General features: G+C 40.9%; 1 protein-coding gene across 2 annotated transcripts in view; it reads right to left on the bottom strand.

Annotated features, from left to right (window-relative positions):
• LOC140520718 (tumor necrosis factor receptor superfamily member 10A-like) overlaps nt 1-19,923 on the bottom strand; it is a 46,599-nt gene that overhangs the window by 6,831 nt on the left and 19,845 nt on the right. For both annotated transcript variants that reach the window (XM_072634866.1, XM_072634867.1), the window contains exons 2-3: nt 1,725-1,827; nt 1,121-1,237 (exon numbers count right to left, since the gene is read on the bottom strand). In XM_072634866.1, coding sequence (XP_072490967.1) covers nt 1,121-1,237; nt 1,725-1,827 — 220 coding nt within the window. The remainder of the gene's footprint in view (nt 1-1,120; nt 1,238-1,724; nt 1,828-19,923) is intronic.

Here is a 19,923-nt window from a genome sequence, read left to right as displayed (position 1 = left end):
GGGAATTCTAGAGTACACCTGAGAAGCACACAACTGGATACAGAGAGAGACTGCTAATCACACACTGCTTTGTTTTTGTTTTCCAAAGGTAGGTGAATGGCACAGATATAGAAGGTTACCAACATGGGATGGAGGAACAGTAGGAAGGTTTCCTGCAGTGGGGAGCTCTTGATCTGGGCCTTAGAATATGGGTAGGGTTTGGGTGCTTGGAAGAAGGGGTAGAGTGTCCTGAGGAGGCATAAAACCGAGCAGGACTGGGTGCAGGATACCGGTTATTAAATTGTTGTAATGTAATACAACAAACACACACATACATAATACATCCATGTGCATACAAATACCTACATGTATATGTATGCATTCCTGTACATGTATAGGTATAGATATGTATGTTTACATAATATATATATAGATGTGTGCATATATACATATATATTGCATATTCATATATAGTGCATATTGTATTTTATGCATATAATATGTGACTATGTAATATATTATGTGAATAATATATACTACATATAGCACAATCCTTGGCACACAGTAGGTATTTAATAAATACTTTTTGACTTGAGCTCATTTATCAGTTGTTCTTCAAACAAGGAGTCATATCAAAGTTAGTTGCAAGCATTTTGCACACTCAAAGGACAGATGATAGGGGGAGTCCATGTAAAATCAGGATCATTGCAAAATACACTCATTTTTAGAAAAGGAAGTATGGAGAAAAGCCAGACTCCTCAAATACAACATGTGCTACCTCAAACTCCATCTACACTTGTTTCCTGAGCTATCAATGGTTTCTTTTGACCGTGTGCTATTGGTGTTTAATCATAGGAACCAAGTTGTAACGCTCAAAAGCTGTTTGGATTTAGATTCCCCCATTGCCCTCTGCTGGTTAAGGGCAGAAATAATCTTGTAATTCAAGTTCCTTAATTTACGTTCACCCACACCTCATCCTTCCATCCCTTGCCTCCAACCTTCTTCTACAACAGAACTACACTGTTAGGACTGGGAAAGACTTCAGATATCACCTAAGTCAGTTCCTTCATTTGAATGATGAAGAAAATGAGATCTAATACTCTTTCCATGACCCACCCTGTGTTTACTCCATCCCCAGTACCTGACTTGCAGATTTGACAAGGGATACAGGAGTCAAGTCCGTTGGGGTACTCCGTAAAGTCTATTCCATTGTGGCAGGGCCTACACACAGCTATTGGGTTAGTCTGTAGGTATTGTCCTAAGAGACAAAAAAGCAAAGTAAGGGGTGACTTTTTCTATGGCTCACTCAAATGGGATGTTAGAGGTTCAAGTTATGAAAGCAGGAGAGAGTCAATGGCAAAATCAACTCTGAAACCCTCACTTTCCTCTAATCATTCCTCCCACGGGTACAGGGTTTCACCATGCAGGGTAACCTTCCCTTCCCCCACTACCCTCTGCTTTTCAGCTTATGCGTTTATCTTCCCCCCACCCCATTAGACCGTGGTGAACAGGAATTGTCCTATGCCTTTCTTTGTATACCCAGCTCTCAGCATAGAGCCTGGCTTACAAATGTTTATTGACTCTGACTCTGATGGACAAAGGGCTTGGAGCTCCCTCTGTGTTCCTAGGATCCTAGGCATGGGCAATGAGGACATAGGACCGAGCTACTTCAAGATAACAGCTCATCCTCTCCCAGAAAATGGGGGGAAAGATGCAAAGAGGTAAGAGATTTTCACTCAGAATACCTGCGGGACATTGGATATTCAGGTCACGTCTCTGGCGTTGTTGGGAGATTGCTTCATCGTGAAATCCCTCTGCCTGTGTGGTGGCAACTGAATTCATGACTAACTGTGGAGAGAGAGGAATGAGGATTGGCATGAACCTAGATCCCCCTCTCTTTCTCTAGACCATCCCACTCTCCATCCCTACATCATGCCTGGAATGTCAAGTTAAATCAAGTTAAACAGGTATAAATATATTAACTGAATTGACATGGCTGCTATCCCTGATAAATGTAGTTTCACCCCTCTTCTGGGATCTGATTGTTGCCAGACTGCTGACATATCCTCCTGCATTCTGGGGCTGAGGGAAGAAATGAAGTAGGGAAACACCTTCTCCAACCACCCTAGCTCCTACTTTGCTTCCCCCTAGCTGTAGTATCAGTGGAATTGCAAGGATATAGGCTAGACCTCCCCCAGCAAAGGCGTTCCTAATGCAATCTTCCTATAGTCATGCTGTCAGATGTGGAGATCAGGATCACGTCCTCTCTAAGGGACCTCAGAATGGAGTGGGAAGCAAGAAACAAAAAAATGTAATGTGTGAATAATTGCTCCCTTTGCCCAACATGCCCATTGACTTAGGAAGGTGGGATCCAGCTCAGGAGTATCCCCCTAGGATTTAATCCTCTCCCTCCCCTAGCAAGGACCTCCCCTTAAGAAGCCTCAAGTCTCTCCCCTACTTCTCCTTCACATTCCCCACCCAAATTGGTCTTCAAAGGTGGATTTAATAAATTGGCAAAGATGATAAAAAGCAGAAATAGTCAGTGTTGAAGTGACTATAAGGAGAGGGGCACACTAATATAGTACTGATGGAATTGTGAATTGGTCCAATCGTTCTGGAACATGGTTTGGAATTATATGAAAAAAGTCACTGAATTATTTATAAATTTTGACCCAAAGATACCCCAAGTACAATATAAAATTCCTTAAAGGCAGGAACTCTTACATTTCTGTCTCAGTGCACAGCACAATAAATGCATTTATTAAGCACCTACTGTGTATCAGGCAGAGTGTTAGATGGTGGGGGTACAAAGAATAAAACAATCTTTGCCCTAAAGGAGGGCTCACTCTAAGGGGAAATAGAACAAGTACATCTCTAAGTATACAGAATAAATACAAAGAGATTAAGTACAAATAAATATAATAAGGTAGTTTGGGGGGAAGAAAATAAGCACTTATTAATCACCTACTAGGTGCCATCACTGTGCTAAGTACTTTACTAATATTATCTCCTTTGATTCTCACAACAACCCAGGGAGGCAAATACTATTATAATCCTCACTTTACTATTGAGATAACTGAAACAAACAGAGGCTAAGTGTCTTGCCCAGGGTCACAGAATTAGTTAAGTATCTGAGGTAAAATTTGAACTCAGGTCTTCCTGATTCCAGGCCCAGTGCTCTATCCATTGAATCACATAGCTACCCCCAAGGCAGCCGTGGGGAGGGCCCTCACAGTTGACCCCAAGAAGGTCACAGATAGAAAGAAAGGTCTAATTTATACTAATATTCATAGCATCACTTTTGTGGTAAGAAAAAAGCTGGAAACTAAGTAGGTACAAACTAAAGAGTCACTGGCTAAACAAATTGTGGCATATAGATATAATGAGTTATTGTTCAACAATTATAAGGAATTTGGAGAAACATCAGAAGAATTGTATGGACTGATACAGAGTGAAGAGAACAGAATCAGGAGAAAAATACCAAAAAATACCCACTTAAAGAGAGACAGTTGAATTCTTATTGATTGGCAAAGACCTGTGTTGGTCTCAGAGAACAAGAAAGAAATACTCTTTGTTCAGGTAGCTATATAGGCACAACAGCTTTGGGTGTGGAGCTGTGCTATCAGAGGTGGTCACTTAGTTTTGCCTAAGTTGTTTTCTTTGTTACCAGGGGAGGTTCACAACAGAAATAGAAGAGATCCAAATTAACGAAACAAGAAATAAAAAGCAACATCATTACAGAAAAAGAAACTGAACAAGCCACGAGGAAGTTTACTGTTGGTAGAACTGTGAATTGGCGCAATCATCCTGGAACACAATTTGTAACATAAGAAAAATCTTTGACTTATTCCTAAATTTTGACCCCCAAGATATATGCAATATAAAACTCCTTAAAGGAAAGAACTCTTCATTTTTGTTTCTGTAGACCCAGTGCTTAGCATAATTTTTTGTTGTTCACTTGTTTCAGTCATGCTGACTCTTTGTCAGCCCTTTTGGGGCTTTCTTAGCAGAGGTAAGGGAATGGTTTGCCATTTTCTTTTCTAGCGCAGTTTACAGATAAGGAAACTGAGGCAAACAGGGTCAAGTGATTTGCCCAGGATCACACAGCCAGATTTGAACTCAGGAAGATTCATTTTCCTGACTTCAGGCCTCAGTACTCTATCCACTGCACCACCTAACTGCCTTAGCACAATTAATAAATACATTTATTTAAGTATAAAAAAATAAGTACCTACTATCTGGCAGATACTGTGTTAGATGCTGGGGTACCAAAGAATGAGAGGTGTAAGGACTGCAAAGAAGGCGATAAAGGCTAGGGGGAAAGGGAACCCTGATTCAGATGAATTTTACAAGTGAATTCTTTCCAAAGTTTAAAGTGGTTATGTTGCACAATTTATTCTCAAAAAATGAGGAAGAAAACACTGCACCAAATTTCGTTGATAAGACAAATATAGTCAGTATTAAAGTATATGTTGACTTAATTTGGAGGATTTTTGTAGAATTCCTCTATTTCTTCATCCTTTGTAACAAATATTCATGTGTAAGCTGCAATTATCTTCATAACAGCCTTTTGGCAAAAGTGCATCAAAAACACTGAAATATAATGTAAATAAATATCTCACACAATGATCTATCTTGTCTTTGGATACACAGTTAAACCAACTCTGCCAACTCCTTTTTTTTTTTTTTTTTTGCCTCTCAGAGGAGAATCAGCAAATTATCCTTCCATTTAGCAACAACTTCCTTTTGTCTTCTCGTTTCATTTTTATCAAGAATGTCAAGGTTGATAACGACTCAGACAGGATTCTGTCTCCTCGTTGGTCAATGTATACTCAGGTCACTATTTACGTACCTGGTGCAAAGGATGACTCAGAGCCCCAAAGTTCAAAGAAACAATCTTTTCATCAGAATCACAATCCAGTACCTTCACTTGGAAGCAATTCATCTAGGTGGTTAGTGCAACAAGTCAACAGGAAGCTAAGTGATAGAATAGACTGTGTGCTGGACCCAGAGTCAGGAAGGCCTGAGTTCAAATCCTGCCTCAGATACTTGCTGGTTGTGTGACCCAGTTACTTCACCTTGCTCTGGCTCAGTTGTCCCATCTATAAAATGGGGATAATAAATTATCTTTGTAACATCCCTGGAAAAGGTCTCCTTCTTGCCTATGACACTGCTATCACCTTAGTGTGAACTGTTACCACCTCACACCTGAATTATTGCATTAGCCTGCTTGGGGGAGGGAGTGGGTATCTTCCTGCCACAAGTCTCTCCCTACTCCAGTCCATCATCCATTCAGACGTCAAAGTGATCTTTTTAAAGTACAAGTATGACTATTGTACCCACTCTAATCAATAATCAGTCAATCAAATACAAAATCCTCCATTTAGTGTTCAAAACTCTTCCTAACCTGCCATCCTCATCCTCACCTTGCCACTCATGCTGTTTAACTCAGCCTTGGATACTCAATACATTCCCAACTCCTTCAGCTCCTCTTCTGATTGGAGGATGGAACGCTAAACTCCTTCCAAAGCTTTCCTTTATAGAGGGCAGGACCCTGGACTTTCTAGCTCATTCCACTTTCTGAAACCTGCAGTTCTGCTTATTTTGAATTCCAGGGAATAAAATGCCCCGAAGCAGGTTCTCCCAAGCAGGACCTCTCCTGCTTTGCATCATCCTTCCCCTATTAGATTGTAAGCATCTTGAGGGTAGGGGCTTCTTTCTTGTTTTTATCTGTATCCTCAGAGCTCAGCACAGCGTCTGGCACATAGTGGGCACTTAATAAATGTTTGTTGAATTGAAAAAAATTCTTATGTCTCACACTCCTTCACAGTCTGTGATTTAGTTGACACCAGCTTTCTCATTGTTCCTCACACAAGAAACTACATCTCCCATGCTGAGCATTCTCCCCACTGTCTTCCATCACAGAAATGCTCTCTCTCCTCATCTCTCTAGGTTTTTCTGGCTCCCTTTAAGGTCCAGTCAACATACCACCTTCTACAAGAAGTCAATTCTAGTGCTTTCTCTTTGTTTATTATTTCCAATTTATCCTATATAAAACTTGTTTTGTCTGTAATTATTTGTATGTTACCTCCCCATTGGACTGTGAGATCCTATGGAATGGGGGCCACCTTTTGTCTTTCTTTGTATCCCCAGTGCTTACATAGGTGCTTAATAGATACTGGTTGACTATCTCCCAGGTCTCTTATGACAATAAAAATGGGGATAAAAAATGATAAAGGTACAAAGCCATCTTGTATTTTTCTTTTTTGTTTATCATGGGTTATTACCATGCCAAATAACTTATCACCAATGGCTGGTCTTCAAGCTTTTTCTCAGAAAAAAGACACAGTCTAGAGCCAAGCCTGGAGTCAAAGCCTTCCTACCTCTTCTAGTGCCATTACCCTGGCAGAGCCTTCCTTGCAGGCCATACTACTGAGGAGAAATTTCAAGACCAGAGACATAGGTAAAGTAGTCCTTCCTTCAAAGAATCTCCCTTTCCCTTTTGGTCTCCAGACACTTTTTCTTCCTTCTGTTTCCAAAGAAGATAATCTGCCATTTGGTCTGTTCAGAAGAGGCTTGGAAATGCCCCAAGAGTAGAAGGGTACTACATTCCATTGTCCAGTGGTATCTCAGCCAGATACTAGTTTGCATCTCAGCCCTCAAACACCTGCCCTGATCATTAAGATGCCTTCACCTCTCCTACCCTGACCACCTACAACAAAATAAGGCACTGGCAGAGATGTTGGGGGAAGATATTGTAATAATAAAGCATAATATGGTTTCTTTTTGGAGTCTTTATTTTTCTTTTTGAATGAGACAAGAGGAGCTTGGATCCCTTGCAAAATGTGTTCTTTGTCATATCCTTCTTAAACCTCGTCTTTAAAAAAAAAGGCTTTATAAGAACCTGTTGACTCAAGTTACTCTCTAAGAAATGGGTTTTTGGGGGTTAGATAATTTTAAAGAAGGAAAGCCTTCCTGATAACTATATTCCCCCTCCCCAGTTCCCTTTAGCCAGTTGGACTTGGGGGCTGGAGGAAAAGAAATACATAAATATTAGCTATCATTTTTTAATTTGCACTTTAAGATTTACAGAGCACTTTACATATACTGTTTCATTTGATATTTACATCAGTTCTGTGAGGTAGGTGCTATCATTAAACCTATTTTACAGGAGAGGAAAACTGAGGCCCAGTGGTGAAACAACTCATCCAGGGTGACACAGCCACTAAGCGTCTGAGGCTGGATTCAAACTCAGATCTTCCTGACTTCCTGACTGTGTACCCTGTAGCTGCCTACTGATTCTATATTATTTAATATCATGTATCCAAACATTACTTATGGTGACATGTTAGTAATGGAAAAGTGCCTGAGAGAACTGAATTTTAATGATGTTTAGTTATGTTCTTAGATTTCTTTGCTAATTCATGACACCATTTTACCAACTGATTTGAGTAAAAAGGCAATTTTGCTTGTTGGCCTATCTGATTTATAGGCCATTTGAGATGCATTTCAATGCAATGGAAGAGCAGATGGAATTGGAATCTGGATAAATTTCTCACAGGAAGAACAAATGACAAATACATAATCCACCTCCCATTCCTCACCTTTGCAAGTGGATTATTAAAAAGCAAATACGAGTTTGCTCAAGATACTGGCAATCTGTAAGTCAGGAAGCCAAGTATAGAGCATCTTCCCTACACACTCACACTTAATTGATCTTTTGTTAATGTATTTTTGCTTAATTTGAAGATTTTTCCCACCCATTCATAGGCCCATGTGACGTGCTTAAATCACAAAGAAGCCTAAGTTAAGAAGGAGCTTGCTGAATGGGTGGAACAGGAAGGGTGGAGCAGAGTTAGGAGAAAGCTGGTGAGAGCAGTTAGGGCAGAGGAGAGAGAGAACACAGGCAGGCACAGCTAGTGTTGTGAGTGTTTGCTTGTGGGAAGGCCCGGGGCAGGGAGGGAGGTGAAGGTGTGTCTGTGGGGGGGGTGGGGGGAAGGCTTGGGAGTGGCTTTGTCCCCTACAGTGATAATGTATATTGACTTCTTGGTTACTATGATGGATTTGGCTTTCTGGTGTTGGGATTTGGCTTTCTGGTATCTAAACAAATGTTTTCTTTCTGCCTTCTATGTGGAGAGTCTGTTAAACTTTGTGATTGAGAACTATGCCGGCATATTCATAGTCACCATCAGTACTGTGAATATTGCCTTGCTGATACAACTGCACAGCCACATTCAGTCCTTCCTATAACTACCAGCAATGGATGTTTTTTTTTTTTTCACAGTGGGGAATACATTTGCTTTGTAGAGAGTGATGTGGTCAGAGGAAGAGAGATGAAGGCATTCCAGTGACCAGGGCAGGTGTCTGAGGGCTGAGATTCAAGTAAGCACCTGGATGAGGCACCACTGAACAATGGGATGCAATGTCCTTCTGCATCTCCAGGCCTTGTCTTCATGGCCCAAATTGCAGGTTCTCTTTATATAAAAACAGAAGCAAGGAAAAGTATCTGGGAACAAAGAGAGGTAGGGAAATTCTTCCTTGAAGGAAAGACTACTTTACCTCTGTCTCTGTTCTAGAAATTTCTCCTTAGCAGTATGACCTAAGTGGCTTTTCAGTGGTTTCACATTTTGGATTTCCGTCATTTTCAGTCATCTCCTGTTGGGGTGTAAGCTCAGTTCTCACGTGAATGGTTTTGGGCAGGTAAAAATGAGGGCTTCTTGATTGTGAGCTCTCATGAGGCTCCCCAGGGAACAGCTGGGAATTGAGGAGTGAGACTTGAGCTTTCTTGTTTCTCCACCTCTTCTCAGTGGAAACTTGCTGGGGAGAGCATCTCACCCTTGAGATTGGTCTGTGGTCTGAGCACACCTTTTTGTTGATTAGCTAGGGGCTGAGAGCATGCACAGTATCCACGTGCGGACTATGCAGCTGGGAGAGCTTAAGTGGGGACAGGAAAGCCTGAGTGGGGTCCCTCCCAGGGGTCCCTCCCCTCTTCCGCCTCCGTCCTCTCACTGTGTGATCCTTGCTCCTTAAAGAGGAGAGGGGTTCCTTTCTGTTAGGGGCACTGACCTCCACACCATCTGGGACACCACACTGATGGACATCAGGTAAACTGAGTCTGGTGCAGGGAAGGGTGAACAACATGGTGCTGGAAGGGATGGCCCCACCCCTGGTTTGCGTTTGTTACTATAGTTCCAGCTTGTGTTCATTACTATAGTTTCAGGTTTGTTTGTGTGTGTTACAATGGTTCATTGGGCTGGCTGGCAGAGACTATATAATCAGAATGCTTGCTTGAATAAATCAGAGTTGCTTCATGACCCGCTCTCCCGCCTCATTCTTTTACTCGCGAGCTCCACAGGAGGACGAGCAGCCTGCTGGTCAGGCATGAGACTTGCTCCTCTCGGTGTGCTATGCTGATACCATAGCAACTTGGCGCCCGAACTGGGACCACAAGCAGGGGGAAGGAGCAGGAAGCTCAGCCAAGGGAGTTAGGTCCCTCAAGAAACTCAGCCAAGGGAGTCAGGTCCCTCAGGAAACTCAGCTGAGGGAGTCAGGTCCCTCAGGAACCCCAGTTGAAGAAATCAGGTCCCTCAGTAATCCCCCGAATGAGTCAGGCTCTCCAGAAGCCTAGACAGCCAGGGCTCATAGAGTCCAGCATACAGGAGCTATCAGGACAGGGTCAAAAGCGGATACCTGAGCGCGACAGGAAACCGTAGCCTGTTTGTTTCACCGAGTGCCTCCGGGAGTGGATCCGAGAAGCGGAAGCAGGAGAAGACGTGCACATTCAGCTCGAGTGAGACGAGGTGTAACCATGAGTAAAATTGAAATGAGGCAAAGCTCACAAAAGTTGAGTCAGGATCAGTACACATTCTTTCTATATAACATGCTGAAGAATGTGTTCATAGAGGAAGACAGTGGCAAGGCAGTGCAAATGAGAACATTCACCACATCCTCACAGACAGCCCCGTCAGAGTCAGAGAGTAGTACAAGGGACAATAGCCCAGAAAGGCAGCCAGCACCCATATATCTAAACTTAGAAGAGAGATGGAAGAACAGATAGATGGTGCAGGATTTGCAGGACAGTGTTAAAGAGCTAACTGATAAATTGAGAAACCTACTGAGGAAAGAAAAAAGACACCTCAGAGATAAAGCTTTGAAACTCCCAGGTGGAAAGGAGGAGACTAGGAGCCACTGGACTTTGTTCCAGAGTCTCCCTCACTTCCACTTGCAGTTTCACAACTTTTTCTTTCAAAAACATTTTTAAGGAGTGGCCACAGATGTGAAACTTTCTTGAGTAAAAGTTAGAACCATCAAGATTTTTATTTTACTCTATAATCCAGAAATGGTGTTAGAGAAAGCAATTTGTAATCTGAATTTTGTTGAAACTAAAAGATGTTGGAAAAGTTATGTTATTTAGAAAACCAGGTATTTTCACCTTTGCCTGTTAAAAAAGTTACAGCTAAAAAGCTGCTGTTTTAATGCTAAACCTAAAATTGTTAATTGATTACTATGTGTGGAAAGAAATGAATGGAGTAATAATTTATTTAGACTGGTTCTGCCCATTCAGAACAGTCCTCTTATATGTTTGGGGTTGGCAGGCATGGGATCCATGCCAATTCCTTTTATTTTGTAAATCTGCCAAGGCTCCTTTCATGTGGACAAGGTCATCAGTCCTAAGAAAATTGTTTGGCTTGTATAATTCATAAATAATGAATGTGACTTGCTCAAAAGTTGTAACAATTGGCTTTTATATCAGGACAAGTTTTAAATTTGAGAAGGAAGGATCTTAAATGAAATCTCTTACGTATGTGAGTCCTGTTAATCTTCATTGCTTATTTCAACTCCATGGGAATACAAATAACTGTATTTGGCTTTAAGTTGGGATTAGTGAAATTTGCTGTTTGAGGTAAAAGCATTTGGGACCATAAATAATTTTGTTTAAGTTTGAATTTGGGTATAGTTGTCTGCATTAAATCAGTATCTGAAAGAATATGCCAGAAGTTACTCAGAGAGACTGTGATCCTTCATCCTGTAGTGTTATCAGGTGAAATTTGTGTCTGGAGAGGAAACACTGAGGGGACAATTCTAGACTCAATCTAGGATGGGATCCTCCTGGTCAGTTTCCCCACTGTGTCCTTTTATAAAGGAATGTTTCTCACCTGATTGTTCCTGAGTCTGGCTATAATACAGATACTGCATGATTGGAAAATTTCACTCCTATCTGAATTCAAACAGAGTCAAAGATGTTTTATATTTAGAAATTCTTTAATACCTAAGAATCTGGTTTGTTATCATCTATTCATTTGTGAGAAGATTTATGGTACTTTGCATAGTACTTGCATAGTGGCTAAATAAAATTTCTCTTCCATAAGGTCTCTCTCCTTGGATACCCGAGTTTCAGGTATCCAGGGCTTGTGGACAGTTGGTTGGTTTTCCCCCCCTTACCAGCTACCAGCTTTCTTTGTGAAAGTGCTGTGGGCTGTATCTGAAACTTGGAAGTTACTCAAATCTCCCCTCTTTTCTAAAGCCACATGAGCAATTAAGTTGGATTCTCTGCATTAGGGTATAAAAATTGTGCTTCAGTTTCTGTAAGCTGCCTCCCTCCACAAAGTTCCCTGACCTGGTGGAAGGACGTCCCTTTCTCAAGAATTGTAATATCACCTATCACCCTCTGAATCGTCAAGTTCCTCATACTGGTTAAAGACCTAACCCCTCCAATGTTGGGACCCTGTGAGGCAGGGTCAGCTCTACGTCCAGTCTCAGCAGGAAGCAGTTTCAGAAGCTGAGAACTTCATCCATTATCCCAAAATATGTTGGGTCCCATCTGTTTAAAGGGAGACAGGATGGGGTGCTTGAGTACATGTACTTGGACCCCAGAATTCAGGCCAGGTAGAAAGGATGAATTGGACCCTGAAGGAGCATATTGCTAAGTTTAAAGTTGAAACTGGCGAGACCAAAGGTGAGATGCTTTCTGTGTGGACAAATAGGACATTACAAGAGGGATTGTAGAATCAACTAAGAGGAGAGAAAGAGATTTCAGGTCCAGGGAAATAGACCAACTTTTAGAAGGAGACCAACCACACTGTGCCCAAAATGTAGGAAGTATGCTTCACACTGGAGAGTCAATTAAGGACGTGTGTAGTCATATACTTCAATGTTTTGCCACCCGTGGTGTCCCACGACTATTAAAGACAGACAATGGCCCAGCATACGCTGCTTTGGCCTTCTAAAAATTCCTTTCAGAATTTGAAATCTGTCATGTGACTGGGATCCCCTATAATCCCATAGGACAAGCCATAGTAGAACGTGCAAACCGCACCATAAAACAATATGTCCAAAAACAAAAAGGGGGAGTTTCGGGACCCAGGTCCACTGCACACAATCGCAGGTCCATGACACACAATCGCAGGTCCATGGCACACAATCAATTTTTGGAAATTGGCACTGGCACTATACACATTTAATTTTTTAATCAATTGAAATTAGCACTTTACACAATCAATTTTTAAAATTCGATGAGCATGGTCTTACATCTGCCATGAAATACATGGTCAGCTCAGACTCACCACTAGAACATGATACCATATTAACTTGGGGCAAGGGTTATGCTTGTATCTTTACAGGAGACAAGGAGATCTGGGTACCAGTGAAAAGACTACGGATTGTACAGCACCGGGAAGAAATCACAGGGATTCTGCCAGAGAAAGAAGAGGAAACTACAACGCCTGAGCCATGAAATTAGTCAGCTGCATCTTACTGCTTCTAACAGTGAGCCAGGCTGAGGACCAGTATTGGACCTTTGGACATTAGCAGACATTTTAACTTTACAGGACTGGTGAAGGGCTATCCTTGGTGTTTGTACAATTAATGTATCAGTGGGATTTAGGGAACAATTGAGGATGGATCACTAATTCTGTCAGGCCATTCTAATGTTATAAAATGATGTAATAGCTATTGGAGATGAACTGCAGCCCATAGAAACACAATTGGCTTTAAGATGTGATTACAGATATCGTCATTTTTGCATGATGAACAAATTGTATAATGATACTGAATTTAATTGGGAAGAAATAAGAGCTCAGTTGCATGGTTTAACACTCGCCAATGTTTCAAGTGAAATGAAACTGTTGGAAAAATTGGCATTGGATGTAAATACTCAGGGGACGAAAAAATTAATACCTGAGAATTTTGTTTCGGACATGATGCAACCTTTTGATCAATCCACCTCATTGTTTAATTGGCTAGGTCCATTGTTGTCAGGAGGTATTGCTATCTTGATTGTTATATGTCTTGTGCCAGCATGTCTCAAATGTGCCCTACCAACTGTAAAAGATGCAATGTGTATGCTTACTGAAAATCAATTCAAGATGAGAGATGTACAAACCCGAGAAGGTCATCGGGTCTAAAACAAAAAGGGGGAGTTGTTAGGGGCACTGACCTCCACACCATCTGGGATGCCACACTGACAGACATCAGGTAAACTGAGTCTGGTGCAGGGAAGGGTGAATAAGATGGCGCTGGAAGGGACGGCCCCACCCCTGGTTTGCATTTGTTACTATAGTTCCAGCTTGTGTTCATTACTATAGTTTCAGGTTTGTTTGTGTGTGTTACCATGGTTCATTGGGCTGGCTGGCAGAGACTATGTAACCAGAATGCTTGCTTGAATAAATCGGAGTTGCTTCATGACCTGCTCTCCCGCCTCATTCTTTTACTCGCGAGCTCCACAGGAGGATAAGCAGCCTGCTGGTCAGGCATAACACTTGCTCCTCTTGGTGTGCTATGCCAATACCATAGCACCTTTCTCCTGGGGAAGAACTCACCTGCATATGGACATGTAACCAAGATCCTGAATAAAGCCTAACCCTTGTTTGACTCTGGAAAGTCTCTTCTCTCAATACATTTATCCAGCTGGCCACCGAAGACCTGGGAAAGGTAAGATGACTCAGGCAGCCCACGGCAATTAGGCCGGGACAATCTCCAATACTATGACACCATTTGGGGTTTTCTTAACAAAGATACTGGAGTGGTTTGCTATTTCCTTCTCTGGCTCATTTTACAAGTGAAGAAACTGAGGCAAACTGGGTTAAGTGACTTGCTCAGGGTCATACCACTATCAACCATCTGAGATCAGATTTCAGCTCACAGAAATGAGTCTTCTTGACTCCAAGTCTGGTTTCACATTTACTCTATTCATAATAATATAAACTCCAAATAGTCGCACTTTTGGGAAAAAATGGCTATACTAATGCCTTAAGGTGAATATGACTTTCCCACAGGGGCAATAAACAGTCTGAGAGAGAGTTACATTTCTAACCAAAGACACAGTACCCAACTTTTTAATAGAAATAACCACAAATGCTGCATTTAATCAGTTTGAAAGGGCACAAAGGAAACCTTGCGCAGGTTTTACAGAAGATTGGCTGCTAATTGCATCTTTTCTCTCCAGGGCCTAAAAGCCTCATTTTCTGCATAGACTTACAGAGGCTCTCTTCAGTGAGACTTTGTGGAAGGCTGGCTTCAGGCAGCATTTTATCTATCTCTCCTCACTTCACAATAGCCTTTTCTCTTTGGAGCTCCATACTGTCTGCATATGCTACTCATTCCCCTAGAAAGGTCCTAGAGACACCCACATATTCATAGCAGTACTAGTTACAAACAGAAGGACAAAACTAGAAAAGTCAATACTTTGTGACTGGAAAATAGTTGAACAAATTGTGGCATAGGGATGTCATGGACTATTACTGTATTGTAAGAAATGAGGAATTCAGAGAACCATAGGAAGACCTGTATGAATTGATGCAGAGAGAAGAAAACAGAGCCAGGAGAACAGTATAGACAATGATATCAATTATGTAAATGGAAAAAAAACCATTAAAAGGCATCAGAATTTAGATTAAATATAATAGATAGTCTTGATTCCAGAAGGCTGGTGGTAAACATAATCCCTCCCTCCCCTTGGTAGAAGAAGAGTTAGAATTAGAGTGTATAAAAACAATCCTGTAGCCCAAAGGGCTTCTAGGCCTGTATCCCAAAGAGATCATAAAAATGGGAAAGGGTCCCACATATACAAAAATGTTTATGGCAGCCCTCTTTGTGGTGGCCAAGAACTGGAAATCAAGGGGATGCCCATCAATTGGGGAATGGCTGAACAAGTTGTGGTATATGAATGTAATGAAATACTATTGTGCCATAAGAAATGATGAACAGGAAGACTTCAGAGAGACCTGGAAAGACTTATATAAACTGATGCTGAGTGAAAGAAGCAGAAGCAGGAGAACTTTGTATGCAGCAACAACCACAGTGTGTAAGGAATTTTTCTGGGAGACTTCGCCCTTCATAGCAATGCAAGGACCTAAAAAACTTCCAATGGACTTTTGAGGCAAAATGCCTTTCACATCCTGAGAAAGAACTATGGAATCGGATCGCAGAATGAAGCAGACCATTTTCTCTTGTGTTACACTTTGTTTTGTTTTTATGGTTTCTCCCATTCATTTTAATTCTTCTATGCAACAGGACTAAGGTGAAAATCTATTTTAAAAGAAAATAAATAAATAAATAACGATTAAAAAAATAAAAGTTCATGGACCCCCTCAAAAAAAAAAAAACAAAACCCCAGTCCTGAGATTTCACCAACAATGGGTAAAGACAACAAAAGATTGGAATAGTTGGTGTTGAGGGGCAATAGAATGATGGACACACTACAAATTTGTTGATGGAGCTGTGAGTCAGTATAGACATTTTGGAAAGCAGTTTGGAAATGTGCAAATAAAGGGACAACAATGTCGAACCCTTTAACCCTGAGATTATGCTACTAGGCATAAACTCCAAGGAAGTCAGTGATAGCAAGAATGTTCTCATATGCACCAAAATATTTAAAGTAACACTCTTTGTGATGGCAAAGAAATAACAACAAAGTGACGCAGTGTTTCCATGCTTGCTGGTCTGGAAGTCAGTAAGACCTGAGTTCAAATTTGACCTCAGACACTTGGCAGCTGTGCAATGTGGGATGAATCACGTAACCCTATTTGCGTCAGTTTCCTCATCTGTAAAATAAGCTGGAGAAGAAATGGAAAACTTCAATATCTTTGCCAAGAAAACTCCCCAAAATGGAGTCATCAAGAGTTGGACTGAACAACAACAAATCATGTCTATTGATTGGGTAATGTCTAAATTATGATACATGGACGTAATGGAATATTACTGTGCTGTGTAAGAAAAGATAAATATAATGAATTTAGAGAAGTGCGGAGAGACTTACATGAACTGATGCAAAGTGAAGTAAGCAGGCCCAAGAGAATAAGAAAAACAACAATGAAAACAATTCAAATGGAAAGAACCACCAGATTTAAAAGTGAATATTATAAAATACAAAGAGCAGGCATGACCCCAACCAAAGAAGACATATGGGAAGTCACCTCCCCCAATGGCTTGCAGAAGCAGGAGGTCCACAGGTATGGCACAATGTATGTGTTTTCAGACTGCTCTCATGTATTGATTGGTTTTGCTGATTTTTTTCTTTTTCTTTATATTTCATAAAAAATTATTTGTTATATGGGATAGCTCTCTGAGAAGGAGAGGGAGGGATACGTGGAGAAATTTAGGTGTTGTAAAAATAAAAGATCAATAAAAATTTATTTAAAAATATTAAGGCAATTTGACAAGAGCCTCTCAGTTCCATTTTTCAAATCTTCTCTTTATCATTATTGCTCATCTTTTTCACTTTGGTCTTGGAAACCTTCTCATTAAGGCTAATTCCTACACATGTGCTCTTAATCACAGTCCTAACCCAGCTCCTACAGGACTTTGCACCAGCAGGTGTCCCTTCTTTCTCTTGCATCTTTAATCTCTCTCTACAGTTTTTAATCATTTGCCTACAAACATGCTCTTTCTAAATCTTTCTAAAAAAAATATTTAAATCCTTTTGTCCTACTGGGCTACTATCTCAACCTATCATTTCTCTCTTCCCTTTCTGTTAAAGTTCTTGAAAAACTCTACACCCAATGACTTCCTCTTTATAGATTCTCTCCTCACTCGTCATTGTAAACTCCCTTCTGCATCCACTACTCCACTGAAACGATTCTATTAAAGGTCATGAATACCTTCCTTTATACCTGAATATCTTCTGTTGCTAAATGCAATAATCTAGTCTTAGCTCTCGGCTTCTAAGACATCTATGAGCCTTTTAACATCACTGGCCATTATTCTTACTCACTCGCTTTTCCCTCATCTTCAGAAACACAATACTCCCTTGGTTTTCCTCCTACCTCTTAAATTCAGATTCTTATCCCTTGCCGATTCCATCACCTTCCCTTGAATCATTTGTGAGTATGCTCCAAGAGTCTGAACTTGGCCCTCTTCTCTTCCCTCTCTATGCTCCATCCCTCAGCAATCTCAATCACTCCCAAAACTTCCACCAGCACTTATTTGCAGTGATTTATAATTCATTATTTGCAGTCTTGACCCTTCTTCTGAGCTCTGGTCCTTCTTGCTTCACTCAGCCCATGTACGTCTTCATGTGCTTCTCTGTATTCCTTACATTAACTTTTTAGAGCACAGTGATATTCCATCACATTGAGAGACCACAGCTCATTTAGCTGTTACCCCACTCCCTCTTCAACAGGAATCTACTTTGTTTCCAGTTCTTCACTAGAAAAAAACAGTGTTGCTATAAATATTTTGGTGTATATGTGACCTTTCTTCTTCCCAATGACCACCTTAGGGCATCTACCTAGCAATGGAACCTCTGAGTCAAACATCAGTGGACATCTTAGTCATTTTTTCTTCCTGAAACTTTTTTTTAACTTGCTAAAATAGTTTCATTATTCACATTACATTTCAGAGGATAAGACTGTGATGGTAAACATGACCAATTTATCCTGAGAGAAGTATATTTCCATATGTCCAGAACTGGTTAGTCATTTTTTCACTTCTATGTAATTTTACCATTTGTACAAGCAACATTTTAAAAACGTATATTTTTAGGGATGCATGACAAAAAAATGCTGCCCATATACAGAGAAAGAACTGATAGAGTCTAAATGCAGACCAAAGCATACTATTTCTTCACTTTATTTTTTGTTTTTTTTCTTTTTCGGCCTGTGTCTTCTTTCACAACGTGACTAATATGGAAATGTGTTTTGCAAGCTCACACATGTATAACCTATATCAAATTGTTTGCCATCTCAGAAAGGGGGAAGGGAGAGAATTTGGAACTCCAAGTTTTAAAAAATGAATGTTAAAAGTTGTCTTTACATATAATTGGGAAAAAATAAAATTTTAAAAAGGTTTTTAGTTCTTGTTCCTCTTTCAAAATTGCCTACAGAGCAAGCTTATTAGCTACATCAGACAACTGGCCTTATTACTTTATAATCATTTATAACTTTTTTCCTTCCTATCTCCTTCCTTTTTGCTGACTCCAAGCCCTTCCCTTCTATCTACTGCTTGAATCAAACAAAGGCTTTGCAGGTACTAGCCAAGAGGGAAGCTCCAAGAACCAGACTAAAGCTGAAAGTCTAATAACACCCAGGAAGATCTACAGAAGGAATCCAGGAATGGGGCTGACCTAAGTTCCTTCATGAGTGGTGACATGGGTGATGTTCAGCCTTTATTCAACTTCATAATAACATTCCAAACAGAAGTGGTGACTTGCTTTTAAGCATCTTACTGGACTGTTTTTGCTGCCAGACTTTGGCTAATGTGGTTAGTGATTTAGATGGTAAACAACCAGAACTGGAAAAGAAGAGAACCACCCTAACCCTTAGTTCTCATTTAAAACCACCCAAAGACACGAAAAGAGGGTGAGTTCCCGGTGCTTACTTCCACTCGTCCTTCCACCTTTGTCTTTCAGAAAACCCTTTAAACCACAGAGGTATAAGCCCTCTCACACCTAGATTTAGAGGGAAATGAGAGTAGAGAAATACAAAGAACAAGAAACTGTGGTGCCTAAGCTGTATCGCTGTCTTTTCTAGAGACTTCAAATATAATAATAATAGCTAGCATTTATGCAGTGCTTTAAGATTTACAAGGCATTTTACATGTTATTTGCTTTCTAAGGAGAAAAGTATTACTACTATTCAAATTTTATAGAAGAGAAAGACTCAGAGAGGTTATATAATTTGCCAAGAGTACAGAGTCAGAGGTGGTTTTGTGGTTGTTTCAGTTGTGTGACTCTGTGACCTTACATGGGGTTTTCTCTGCAAGATCGTGGTCATGTTCGTCCTTTGTTGCCAAAGAAGACCATGCTATCAGGGAAATGATGACATGACTTGCACTTGACTTTGTTTTAAGTGAAGGGTGGCTTTGCTGGTCACCAGCCTCACTTCTCCTCCAGAGCCCTGTGAATCCAGTGACCTGATATTCCTCAGGATGACTGGAGATGGCCCAGGATGCATTGGGAGACCTTGGGCCCTTTAGGCCAAAGTCTTCGCAGGCACTCACTTAGGGTGAGGCAATGGCCATTCATTGAATAGGCCTGTTTAAGGGCCCCTTTAATGAGGTTCAGAAAAACAAAGACATCAGGGTGAGTGGGAAACAGCAACAGTTACTAATGATAATCATTGTAAAGGTAGTGGGTTCCAGGAGCCCCTTGGAGTCCCAGTTTCATAGTGTAGTAGGTTTAAGGTTTTGGAAGAGGAGAGGAGAGGGGAGGGGAGGGGAGAGGAGAAAGGAAAAGAGAAAGGAAAAAGGAAAGGAGAAAGGAGAAACAAGGACGGAGAAAGGAAAGGAGAAAGGAAAAAGAAAAGGAGAAAAGAGAAAGGAAAGGAGAAAGGAGAAAGGAAAGAAGAAAGGAAAGGAGAAAGGAAAGAAGGAAGGAGAAAGGAAAGGAGAAAGAAGAAAGGAAAGGAGGCAGTAAAACCCAGGTCAGCTGGGCAACTTTTGGCCATCCAAATTTACCTTCCTTTGGAGAGGAGAAGGAAGGGGAGAGAGAAGAAGTTTGCCATGTCCTTC

This window comes from Notamacropus eugenii, chromosome 1, assembly GCF_028372415.1.
Source record: "Notamacropus eugenii isolate mMacEug1 chromosome 1, mMacEug1.pri_v2, whole genome shotgun sequence".
NCBI classification, from domain to species: domain Eukaryota; kingdom Metazoa; phylum Chordata; class Mammalia; order Diprotodontia; family Macropodidae; genus Notamacropus; species Notamacropus eugenii.
The sequence above is the reverse complement of the archived record's forward strand: the minus strand, read 5'-3'. Positions and strand labels throughout refer to the sequence as shown.